This window comes from Mus pahari, chromosome 3, assembly GCF_900095145.1.
Source record: "Mus pahari chromosome 3, PAHARI_EIJ_v1.1, whole genome shotgun sequence".
Taxonomy (NCBI): Eukaryota; Metazoa; Chordata; class Mammalia; order Rodentia; family Muridae; genus Mus; species Mus pahari.
The window spans coordinates 71,677,612-71,691,421 of NC_034592.1; the positions used below are offsets into that span (position 1 = coordinate 71,677,612).

Genomic DNA, 13,810 nt, shown 5'->3' on the forward strand with positions numbered 1-13,810 from the left:
TCTCTCTCTCTCTCTCTCTCTCTCTCTCTCTCTGTCTCCCTCCCTCTCTTTTTTTCTCTCTCATACACACATGATCAAAAATACATATTTGTATGCTTTGAGGTACATATTATTAAATGGTAATCTGACATTTTGAACTAAAATCACTAAATGTATAGCATTAATTATTGCTATTTGAATCACAAAGAAAGAAATGTGAAAGAAAAATAATATGAAATCAGGACATAACTGAAGCTGAAGGTGTTTGCCACCCCATAATGAGAACAATATCAACCAAACAGACACCCAAGAGCTCCCAGGGACTAAACCACTAACCAAAGAATAAACATGGAGGGACCTATGGCTCCAGCTGCCTATGTAGCAGAGGATGGTCTTATTTGTCATCAATGATAGGGAGGCTTTGGTCCTCTGAAGGCTAGCTGCCACAGCATAAGGGAATGCTAGGTTGGTGAGAAGGGAGTGGGTTGTTGAGTGGGAGCACCCACATAGAAGTGGGGGAGGGGGATTTTTGAGGAGAAACTGGGAAAAGGGATAATATTTGAAATGTAAGTAAATAAAATAACCAATAATAAAAATGAATTAAAAGGCAAAAAAATTCCTTGTGGAGTGAAGGAATTTGTGTGCTCTGATATTGCTGTGCCCTTTATAAATAAAGTGATAGACCTCAATTCTCTGATATGGTGACTAACATTTTTGACTACATTTTATAGAAATATGCATAAATATAAAATTTATGTAAATGCTAAAACATTAACAATATATTTTCATACAAACAAATACACATATGTACATGAACAGCAGAGTATTTATTGTAAAGTTCAATTTATAAAACTAACTGAAATCAGAAGAGATATTTGTGCTATTCATTAATATACAGAAAAAACATTGCTAACCTCTTTAGATTTATAGACATTATAATAATTCTTCTATGCTACTTCATTTCTTCAACTGCATTTTTCATCATCTGCCTCTTCTTCCTGGAACCTTTTTCCTTTGCTGTTTTTTTGACTAAAACATGAAAAGCAATTGCACTGATTTGTTGTAAAATGAGGTCACATTAAACAACATGTAATTTCTAGGAAAAGATATTTTGTATGGTTTTTCCTGTTTTTCTAATGGAATATTTTACATCTTTGTTCCTCAAGCTGTAGATCAAGGGATTCAACATAGGGATGATTAGGGTATAAAAAATAGAAGCCGCATTGTCAGTGTTTAAGGAGTGACTGGACTTAGGTTGCACATACATAAAAATCAATGTCCCATAGAAGACAGTGACCACTGTCAGGTGAGACCCACAAGTGGAGAAAGCCTTCCGCCTGCCCTCAGCAGAGTTCATCCTGAGAATAGCTCTGAGAATGAGCAGATAGGAGACAAGGATGACCAGTGGTGAAGAAATCAAGTTAATAGTTGATAATATTAAATTTAAGAGTTCACTTTCCTCTTTATTTGAGCAAAGCAGAGATGTCAAAGGGGGACCATCACAGTAGAAATGGTTGATAATATTTTGGCCACAGAAGGAAGAAGAAAAAATATTTATGGTGGCTATGAGAGCAACAAATATACTGTAAACGTATGGGATTGCCACCAGGACCCAACACACTCTTTGTGACATAATGACATTGTAGAGGAGTGGTTTACAGATGGCGACATAACGGTCATAAGACATTGCAGATAGAATAAAAAATTCACTAATAATGAACATGCTAAAGAAAGCAAACTGGACAGCACAGAAATGAAATGATATTCTATTTTGTTCTACAAGAAAACTTCTTAACATTTTTGGTCCCACAGCTGTTGAATAACCAAGGTCAGTAGTAGCGAGGTGTCTGAGAAAAAAGTACATGGGTGTTTGCAGCCTTGACTCCACCATGGTAAGGATGATCATGCCCAAGTTGCCCACCAATGAGAGCATATAGATGATGAGGAACAGTCCAAACAATGGAGCCTGTAGCTCAGGGCGTTCAGTTATGCCCATCAGGATGAATTCAGTTACCAATGTGAGGCTGTGGTTTTCCATCAGGATTATGGTAAAAGCTGTTTTGAGTAGAAACCATTGCACAGTGAATAAATTTCAAATATATTATTCAAAGTAGCTTAATTAAAATATATTGAAACATTTGCAATTATTTTTGAAAAAATTCTACATATATATGTATATATATATATATATATATATATATATATATATATATCACAGAGATGCAAATTGCATATGTGGCTGGAAAGACACAGATGTAGATCTTGTTCCTTAAACAATCAAAGTTTTTATCAGATAATAAAATAAATATTTGCCAACAATATGTGATTTTCTTAATAAAATGAGAGAATTCACTTTATTTCAAATTAGACATTAATTAATATGGAAAACATCCTCCTACACTTAAAATGTAGTCAAGGGCTCCTCCAACCTCCAACCTTAATACTCTCAGGACATGATAATGTTGCTCTACACAGTGAAGTATGTGTCCAGATTAATATATATGAATATATAATGCATGCGAAAAATAAAGTATTTTAGTTATATATAATTGGATTTATACAAACTTTGATAAAACTTATTTTTCTCATATTTTTATAAGATTACTACCACATTGTGATATTTAATAATTTGATAATTATGGTAACACATAAAGTTCTGCCAATAATAGTACATATACCCACAAAAATATACTAGAAATACTTAATAGTCTAGTTTCATGTGTAGATCTACAGAATTTTAACAGGTAAAAATGGAATATTTGATGTTGTTATCACAATTTATATTGATCAGATCTATGAAAAAGTTTAGCCTTATGCATCAAAATTTTCTTAAACTCATAATCTATTGATTTTAAGAAACCAAACACTATGTAAATGAGATTATCTGTGAAAACATCTTACATACTACCTAGCACTAACTTTGGTAAAGTAATGTGAGATGAATAAAGTATTTTCTTAGTATTTTTAAAATCAACATGTTTCTGTATGGATTTTGAAAACCTGAAACAGAAAGTAAGTGATCTAACAAATCTGTACTTCCTGGACATATTTACAAAGATCATAAACACAGGGTTTTCAAGCAGTAACTGGATATACTAACTATCCTGGAAGACTTATTATTATTATTATTATTATTATTATTATTATTATTATTATTATTATTATATTTTCTTNATTTACATTTCAAATGCTATCCCGAAATTCCCCTATACCCTACCCTAGCTCTGCTCCTCAACCCACCCACTCCTGCTCCCTGGCCCTGGCATTCACAAGACCGAGGGTCTCTCCTTCTTTTTAAGTGTGTGTATATATCAGGAACAATTCAGTCATAGCTTCTTTGATAGATCTGAAAATATGTAAAAAGCGGGAAATGCATCACAGAAAAAGGGTGTCTACAAAATATCACACACAGTCTGAAGCTCAAAATGTCAAGACAAAATTTCCATTTTTTTCTCATTTTAAATAATATTTTATTCATTACTATGTTATAACTTAATAAGGTTGCATTGAACAACAAAATAATATATTTTCAATAAAGGGGAAATAGAGCATATGAAAATTAAGAAAAATATTGAAAAACTTAAAAAAATAGACTCCTTCATATAAATTGATATAACCTTGAAAGAACACTTTTTATTATAAAACAGCTTTTTTTATATAATGAGTCAGTCACAGACTGACTTAAAAATCAAGGAAATTATGAAGAAATTTTAAAAATTAATACAGTTTATTAAAATCAACTTATGAATTAACTCTCAAAATCCAACATTGATTAAAGTAGAAGCATATTACAATAGTATATTCTTTAGTCATATCATTTCTAAGCATAGCTGACCATTGTTATTATAGATATTTAATGCTTGAGGCTGGATAAAATTTAACTGTGGAAGAGCTGACACAAAACAAAACCAAAGTACAGTGTGATGGTATTTACATAAATGTGAGGGTCAGAAAGTCATTCTGTTTAGTTAATTCACAGTAACATCTTCAAAACATGATGTAGAAAACACTGTAATATTCCATGTCTGATTATTTCGAGTGCACCAGAGAGAAAGTCACAGATGGGGAAGAACTTTTACTTTTGTAAAAATGTGTATATGTTGAGGCTTCCCAATTAAAGGCAGAAATAAAATGATTTACAGTGGTACTCATGGGAGTTAGTGCAGCCTCTGAGTTAATGGCAACAAAGTCTCCCAGCAGTCCTTGTTCTGTTTGCAGCTGACTGTATTTCATTGTCCCTGAGCTCACTGTTTTAAAGGGCAGTTACCTTATATTAATCCATTCTTCTTATATATACATCATATATTAAGTATGAAAAATTTAATTATTACATAAATGAAAATAACCCAATTTGCCTCAATTTGCATTAGCTAGATTTACAATGATATAAATGTAAAAAATTAAGTACACTTGCTGACAATTTTCTTATTGGTGTAGACAGACCAAACGTTTTTGTCTTAAGAGAGTTAGGACTCAAAGTAAATAAAAACATTCTTTTGTATAGATTCTTTTGTTCCCTGCTTACTTGAGTGCTATTTTTCAAAACTATGATATAGAAAATTTAATTACATTTACNAAAAAAAAAAAAAAAAAAAAAAAAAAAAAAAAAAAAAAAAAAAGCTTTCCCGTAGTCCTAAAGGTATTACAGATATCTTTTGACTCTCAAGAAATTGTATTCACACCCAGTTTGAAGTATGAACTCCTTTTTTTTCTCATAAAGGATCAGAAATGGTTCAGAGCAACTTAGATAAAATCTAAATTAGATTTAGATTTAGCACAGGTAAAACCCCATAGTTGAGGGGAACCTGAATTTGAGCAAGAGGATACAATACGTAGAAGTAACTCATGAGCTTGTCCCCTAATATCTACACATGCATTGTAATTAATAAATTAACACATTATAAACTTTGTAAAAGATAGAAAAGTAAACACACCTATATGTTTTCTCTAAAAACATTGTGTTAAAGTTTCAATTATTTGCATTAATTTAACATAATGGGTTACACACACACACACACACACACACACACACACACACACACACACTAATTCCCCTCTCGCATTTTTATCCTTTTGGTAGCTATTTTCGTTATCTTAGATGCTCCTCTGGGTTTAGGGTAATGTTTTTAAGGGATGCTTAGTTAATTTAGGGACAAATAGAATTGAGCATGGTAAAAACACATAATGATTGACTTAATACTTGTGTTCTCAAACTTTCTTTAAATAAAATCACATAGCTTTTATTTATTATCTGATTCTCATCTAAGCCATTCTTTAGTAATAAAATTGACTGCATGTGTGTATCTGAGAGAGGGAGAGACATAGAATGAGAGAGAGAATGAGAGGTTTTATAAGAACAAAGTATCATAGAAAGCATTTCTGTGTGTGCTTAAAGATAGTTATTAACATTTTCCCTCTCAACATCAGTGAAAGTGTTCAAAAACTAACATGAAGTAAAAAAATGAAGAGGCATTTTAGCTGTCCAGGTGTCTTGGAATATTAGAAAGATTAGACAGGGAAAAAATGAGAACTTCCTGATGGTGAGACTCTAGTAAAAAAATGTCACACACAGCATTAGGCTTAAACTACAGGGTTAACTGTGGCACTCTTACCAGCTGTGAAATTCCTGCCTTCATTTCTCACCCTGGTTCTTGTCTGTGTTTCTGAGATACATTTTTGTGCATTTTAAAACCATAGAGACTCTCTCTGAGGAGGCATCAAAAATATTAATTACCAGCAAACTTTTGAAAGGCTAATGAGATAATGCCTAGAGGTTATAAACTCTCAGGATCAATTTGTATTCATCTGTGATTACTTACCTGTTGAATAGGCCACCATTCCTACTTAGAGCACGTACCAACAGTATTGTGGCTAAGTTTTCAATGGTAAATTTGTGCTCTCATGCTTATTGTAGCAATATGTGCAATTTACAGGACATAAAACTAATGTAGTATCCAATTATGAATGAATAAGCAAATAAGATATTTCATATAAAAATGGAGTTCAATTTAGCTTTAAAAACGTGAGGAGTGTTACCAGAGACAAACATAGATGAATAAGGAATGAAATAATTCTCAATTATAAAAGGATAAGAATGATGATTCACATTACATGAGCTGCATGAAACTAGAATAGAGGGAATCAAATTAAAATATGAAAGGTTCAATATTATCACTTCAATTTTATGTATATTTGAACAAATCAATGATAACAAAGGAAGACTCTCAAAGTAGAAATGACTGATGACATTTTACACATGGAAAGACAAAGTTAAAATCTTAACTTTTTGCATTTTAGCTGTCCAAGTGTCTTGGAATATTAGAAAGAGTAGACAGGGGAAAAAATGAGAGCTTCCTGATGGTGAAACTAGTAAAAAAAAAAAAAGTCACAATTTTGCTGTAAAGATGTGCAGGATCAGGCATGGGAAAAATCAGGAGAGAAGTACAGAGTCAGGAAATTGAACAGAGGTGTGTGATAGTAGAGAATGAAGAACTGCTGGGTAGCCAGTAGAAAGACTGAGATGCCAGGGAAGCAAGAGGTTCCCAGGACCCACGTGGGGTGACAGTAGCTGAAATACCCAATACAGTGAAGATAGAAACTGGACAGTCCCATACCCAGGGGATATGTATGGGCCCCTGCTGAGGGATGGAGCTACCCGCCCATCCCAAAAATTTTAACCTAGAATTTTTCCTGTCTAAAGAAAATATAGGTACTTAGAATGGAGCAATGAAAGAAGAAAAGACCATCCAGAGACTTCCCCACCTAGGGATCCATTCCATCTGCAGACACCAAACCCAGACACTATTTCTGATGCCAAAGAAGTGCTTGCTGACAGGACCTGGTATAACTGTCCTCTGAAAGGCTCTGTAAGAGCCTGATTCAGATGCTCACAGCCAACCATCAGATTTAGCATGGGGAAGCAAAGGGAAGAGTTAGGAGAAGGACTGAGGGAGTTGAAAGGAATTGCATCCCCATAGACAGAACAATATTAACTAACCAGACCCTCCAGACCCTCCCGGGTACTAAACCACCAATCAAAGATTACACATGGAGGGACCCATGATTCCAGCGATATAAGTAGCAGAGGATTGCCTTATCTGGCATTATTGGAAGGGGAGGCTCTTTGTCCTGTGCAGGTTCAATGCCCCAGCATAGGAGAATACTAGGGCAGTGAGGAGGGGGTAGGTGGGTGGGTGGGAAATCACTCTCATAAAAGCAGGATGGAGGAGTGATGTGATAGGGGGCTTGCAGAAGGGAAACCAGGGAGGATGATAACATTTGAAATGTAAACAAATAAAATAACCAATAAAAAAAAAAACCTTAACTGTGAATAGAACAGTCACAATTTTGCTGTAAAGATAAAGATTGTACCAGTAACCAAAATACTATTCTTGAAACTTGAGTATCATAAAAGCAGAGGTTTATAGTGGCTAGATAGTGGTTACAGGACATTGAAAACAGAATTAAAACCTTATAAGCCAATCTTCTAACCAAATATAGAAGGTTAACTGTGTATCACAAATGCTAAAAGATAGTTTTCTGATCAACAATAAAATTTTAAATTTTGATTCCAACAGCTATTGAATAAACAAGAACTGTCATAGCTATATGTCTGAGAAAGAAGTACCTGAAGCCCACCATGGTAATGAGGATCATGCTCAAGCTGTGTGACATGGAAACCAGATAGATGATGAGGAACAATCAGAACAATGATGCCTATAGCTGAGGGAGATTTGTGATGTCCAACAAATTGGGTCACCACTCTGAACACTCTGAGTTGTGCTTCTCCATTCAATTTTGTTGTTGTTGTTGTTGTTGTTAAGTAAAACATTGTATTATCAACAGGGTTTAGTAATTTTAGGAGGGATTTCTATAAACGATTATAGGTAATATAAACCAATTTTTTTCTATTTTTAATATATAAAATTCCATCATTAATACACATACATAAGCACACCTATATATGACTATACAAACAGAAATAGATATAGATTACAAAAAAAAAGTTTCTGAAATAGATTTGTGTTGCAAAATAATGTTATTCATTGTGTACAGCTATTTGATTTTTCAGTCTTGGAGGTACGCCCCCTCCTCATATCTGGTGGCAAAAATCCCGTTAAACTGTGAAATATTCTACTTCATCAAATAGTCATACCCTAAAAATATTTTGTGGCTATTTTACTATTTTGAACATTCAATAACTCATTTCCTATAACACATAATGGTAAAATTTAACAGTGTTCTGACTTGTGATTATATCTCTGTGTTGTGGATGGAACTGGTGCTGTTTGTATTTTGATGCTAATTCCCATTCCCTGAGAGGTGCTTCCTGGTCTGAGCAGTGAATCACATACTCAGGGCTTCATGTGATCCTTCTACTGAATAAAGAATCCAGTCACTGGGTGAGTAGGCAGGACTTCCAGGTCAGAGAGAGGAAGAGAACAGCTAGGAGAGAGATATGGGGTTTTGCACAGGGATAGCAGGGGGACAAGATGTAGCTACAAGCGACCCCTGGTTTGGATGATGAATACACCAGGATTTGTCACCAGAGGCTTTAGGTTATATAGGGCTTACAATTTTAGGATTCTAGTTGTTGAGCCCAGCAATTAAGTTGCCATTGATTCTGAACTAAGTCTGTCTGTTGTTTTCCTTCATGCAGCGGCTCAACTATGTTCCAGAGAGAAAAGTATGGTGAGGAAGGGTGGGTTTTCCAGAAGTGTACTTCAAAAGGCCATGGGAGTTTTGAAGCATGGGGCTGGCATGGTATCGACCTGCCAGTGGAAATTTAGCAACCTGGGTGGAAGATTTCGGAGCTCTGAGTTAGTCACCATGATTTGAGAACATGCTGGCAAGCCTGCCAGCTCCTGACTGGCTAGCCCGCAGGAGCCTGCCAACATAGCAGGAATTTTATTTTTTAATATTTCCCACAACATCTCTGTGGGCATGTTAACATAATAAATTTTTAAAGTAAGTTTCCTTCATACATTTAATCATTCACAGGTAGAGAATTAATATTCTATCATATACTTACATAAAATTTGGATATATTTAAGAGCTATGAACTGATTTAGGAGAATATAAGGATATTAAAAAAAATAAGGGAAGAATACTTTGTCAACAAGAAAGTCAAACACTTGAATATTGTCATGTACTCTCCTAGATATTTTGGTGAGATATAGTACAAAAATAAAGAAAATTTGTTAATATCCTGAAACAGTTGTTACACGTGTTCTTACTCTTCAGTTATTCTTTGCAAACCTAAAATGAATATAAACTACTTATCCCTCAGTACATCCTAAGGAAATGTTCCAGAAACGGTTCATCTAATGAGGTTTCTTGTTGCCAATCCTGAAGAACTAATTTTAGTCTTTGTAACCCACATGGTGGAAGGAATAAAATGCCTATTGCAGGACAGACATATTTTACATCATTTTGGTAGCTAAGAATCTGAGGTTATAGACTGTCCAGAAGATTCTAAAATGGTGATTTTGACAAAAGGACACAGTGATAGTAGGACTCTAGAGACTTATAGTATAGTCATAGGTAAGTTTCTCTCAACACTCATCACAGAAGTAAGTTTTGTTGGTGTTGTTTTATAATAAATGGCATTAACAGAAACCCACAACTGCTGAGAGTGAAGAAAATAAAAGACATCATGATAATCAAACCTAAAAGCGATATCTTCATCATATCACTTTGTAGAAATGTACCATCCAAGAAGCGATATGGGTATGAAAACATGTAAACAGCAAGGCCACAGATTATAGCCAAACGGTTTTGGAGATACAATGAGGTTGTGGTGTACATGAACTGAAAATGACTATGATTACATGCACAAAACTATCTGAGGTCAAGAAAGACAAAAATGAAAGCGCAGATGAGGAAGAGGTGATGAAGTTCCAACCCTAGCTGAGAAGCCATTGATGTTAACTTATGATTTCTGAATATGGGAGAGTCATTATTCTTCAGGGACATGTGCCCTGAGGGATTACAGGTGCTGTCTTGTTTTCAAATTTTAAAGGTTCATTCACTGAAATGTCTTTGTATTAACATTTAATACATCATATAGAAAAACATTTCTTCATTTTCTATGCACTCATGAGTACCCTAGTTTGAAGTACATTTATTAATCAGGAAATTTACATACTCTTTAAGAACTGTTTTTACCACAATATTGAAAATTCTGAGGGTAATTGCTCATTACTTTCAATAAAATCTTGCTTTTTTTTCCAACTTCAGGCATTAGTATATGTAATCAGATTCATGCAATTTTCACAACTCAAAGAGATGACGTATTTACTAAGTAAATATGACTTAATAAAAACAAAAAATCAAACTAAACTTGAGATTCTAGATTCAAGTCTTTTAAAGTACTACACATATTCTGCAGAACAAAAAAACTATTACGTTTTAATGGCTAATTACATGCTGTTTATTTGGATCTCATATTGTATGCTTGTTTTATACATAAATAAATGCTAGCCATCAATGGGAGGAGAGGCTCTTGGTCTTGCAATGACCATATTCCCCAGTACAGCGGAATGCCAGGGCCAGGAAGTGGGAGTGGGTGGGTTGGGGAACAGGGTGGGTGGAGGGTATAAGGGGCTTTTGGGATATCATTTGACATGTAAATTAAGAAAATATATAATTAAAAAATAAAAAAAGAAAGAAAATATCATTCATTGACCAAAATGGCCAAGTCACTGGCTCAATCTCTCCTCTCAGGAATGACAAAATTTGATTACTTATATCCAATTTAAATATTAGAATTTCATTTCTTTATTATCTGATCATGATTTGCATTGCCACAAACATTTCAAAGTTATGTTTTATTATATTCATTTATTATTGTGTTAGATTTGCTTTGGTACCAAACCCACAGAACAATTTTCAAGCATTACCAAATGTTATTTCTTTATTAAAATATCTCAACTTTTTATTTTTCAAATCATCTTATTCAGCCCAGATTTACCTCAGATTCACTAGTTAGCACAGGCTTTCCCAAGAATCCTGATTCTCCTGCCTTTACATCCCAATTAATTATAGTGATGGCATTTTACTCAATAATCAAACTTAGTATATGTCTTACAGGAAATATAATTCATCTATATCAAGAAAACATCAAATCATTCAGTATAGTGAACAGAAAAAAGAATTAAGATTATTTCAAGAACAAGAAAAAAGTAAAGTATTACAAGCTGCAATGGAAAACTCAAGACATCTTATGTAAACACACATGCACACACACATACACACACATACACACACAAACACATATACACACTCCACACACTAATGCTCCACTATGTGTCCACACTCATGCACATATAAAAACAGAAAGAATTATACAGTATAAAATGATACACTGAAATTAAGAGATATTTAATTACTAAATATATGGCATTAGTTATAGCTATTGTGATCATATATGAAGTGATATGAAGAGAAAATGACGTAGAACCAGGTCATAAATATTCCAGTGGAATGAAATGCCCTGATATTATTGGAACCTTATCAAACTGATAGACTTCATTTTTATTGTGATCAATATCTTTTAATACAGTATATGGATATGTTCATGTTTACCAAATGATATAAGTACAACTATAATAACAATGCATTTTCATACAAGTAAATACACAGATACACATAAACACCTGGCAATTTATTATAAAGTTCAATCCACAAAATTAAAATTATCCGAAATCTTCCTAATCACCACAAAATTAAAAATCATTTGAGACACTTGTTATTCTCTTCATTTAAATATAATAATCACATTGTTACCCACATCAGTTTATACATTTTAAAAGAATTTTCTGTGTTACCTCATTTCTTCAAATTTTTTCTTTTCAATTGGTCTTCTCTTCAGAGAAGAGGAGTTCATTTCTATTTTCTTTACTGAAATTTATAGAACATTTACATTCATTTGTTGTGAACTAAGGTAACATTTAATATCCTATGACTTCTATGAGAAATTATTGTGTATCACTTTTCCTGTCTTTCTAAGAGCATATTTTACATCTTTGTTTCTTAAACTGTAGATCAAAGGATTTAACATAGGGATAACTAGGGTATAGAAGATGGACGCCACCTTGTCAGTGTCAAAGGAGTGACTGGTCTTAGGTTGCACATACATAAAAATCAAAGTCCCATAGAAGACAGTGACCACAGTCAGGTGGGACCCGCAGGTGGAGAAAGCCTTCCGCCTGCCCTCAGCAGAGTTCATTCTGAGAACAGTTCTGAAGATGAGCAGATAGGAGCCAAGGATGATCAGGAGAGAGGAAATCAAGTTAATAGCAGATAAAATTAAAATTATCAGTCCTATTTTATCTGCATTTGTGCAGAGCAGAGATATCAAGGGAAGACCATCACAGTAGAAATGAGGGATGACATTGTAGCCACAGAAGGATGAAGAGAAAATATTTATGGTGACTATGAGAGAAATAAATACACTATAAAGATATGGTATTGCTACCAGTACCCAACATACAATTTGTGACATGATGACATTGTAGAGCAGAGGGTTACAGATAGCTACATAGCGGTCATAAGACATCACAGAGAGAATGAACAGTTCACAAGCAATGAACAGAAGGAAGAAGGCTAATTGTGTAGCACAAAGATGAAAGGATATTGTATTTTTATTGACGACAAAATTTGCTAACATTTTAGGTCCAATAGCCGTTGAATAACCAAGATCTGTGATAGCTAGGTGTCTGAGAAAGAAGTACATGGGTGTTTGCAGTCTTGATTCCACTATGGTAAGAATGATCATGCCCAAGTTGCCAAAGAGTGAGATCAGATAGATGATGAGAAACAGTCCAAACAATGGGGCCTGCAGCTCTGGGCGGTCAGTGATACCCCCCAGGATAAATTCAGTCACTACTGTGAGGTTTTGGCTCTCCATCTGCATTCATTCAAAAACCTATCATGAGTAGAGTAGCACACTTTAGAGATTTCAAATGTTACTTTTTGAATTTTTATCATTCAAAATCCATTAAAAATAATTCAAAATTTATTAAATATAATGTGTCCAAATATGTCAAGTTAGTGTTTGAAAAGAAATCTACTTAAAAAAGAGGTGTATATTCACTTCTATGCATGCATATGCAGACATGAGACTTTCAATAAACAGACATATATATGAATCTTTGGTTCTCAACCAATGACTGTTTTATTCAGAGAACATTATTTGTTGCTAACAATACATGGTTTCTCCAAAATGAATGTGAGCTGTTCCTTTAATCTAATGGTTTAACAGTAGTTATATGGAAAGCAAATTTACTTTCCACATCAAATGTATATCATGGACAAAATTCAAACTTGATTTCTGTTACTTTTGTGATGTAGTAACATTACTAGACAGCCACATGTATATATGTATAGAAAAATAAATATACTATTTTATAATATGTGCTTTATTATAAATTATATATAAATAGATTACATGTATTTTTATATATAATCTGTAAACTGTAGATAGATTTATACATATATGGATAAATTTTATTTTTACTTTGCATTTATTTATGAAATGATTAAAATAAACTGTGACATTTAACAAATGTATAATTGTAATAACATATAAGGTACATGCTAATAACAATACATATACCTACTGAAATATTTCAAAAGTGCACACAAGACTACTTTCATAGGTATATCTAGAGAATCTGTAGAGATGCAGGTTGGAATATTCAGAGTTGTTATAACCATCCATCTTTCTAATATAGAATTTCACTCATAGTTGTCTTTATTTGCATTAACAAAAGTGCTTGTAAGTATACCTGTGCCATCCCATTACATACTAACCTATGATAGACAACAC

General features: G+C 33.6%; 2 protein-coding genes across 2 annotated transcripts; both read right to left on the reverse strand.

Annotated features, from left to right (window-relative positions):
• Positions 1-1,075: 1,075 nt before the first annotated feature.
• Positions 1,076-5,632, reverse strand: LOC110318802 (olfactory receptor 8K3-like). Its single transcript, XM_021194074.1, has 2 exons — positions 5,592-5,632; positions 1,076-2,034 (listed from the first exon to the last, which is right to left on the reverse strand). The coding sequence occupies exon 2, from the start codon at positions 2,015-2,017 to the stop codon at positions 1,076-1,078; it is 942 nt and encodes a 313-aa protein (XP_021049733.1). The 5' UTR covers positions 2,018-2,034; positions 5,592-5,632.
• A 6,315-nt stretch (positions 5,633-11,947) lies between these two features.
• Positions 11,948-12,898, reverse strand: LOC110318747 (olfactory receptor 8K3-like). Its single transcript, XM_021193997.1, has one exon. The coding sequence runs from the start codon at positions 12,893-12,895 to the stop codon at positions 11,948-11,950; it is 948 nt and encodes a 315-aa protein (XP_021049656.1). The 5' UTR covers positions 12,896-12,898.
• Positions 12,899-13,810: the final 912 nt, after the last annotated feature.

What these genes read in the sequence shown, in the direction of transcription:
- LOC110318747 (XM_021193997.1), bottom strand. Translation starts at nt 12,895, where the DNA reads ATGCAGATGGAGAGCCAAAACCTCACAGTAGTGACTGAATTTATCCTG.
- LOC110318802 (XM_021194074.1), bottom strand. Translation starts at nt 2,017, where the DNA reads ATGGAAAACCACAGCCTCACATTGGTAACTGAATTCATCCTGATGGGC.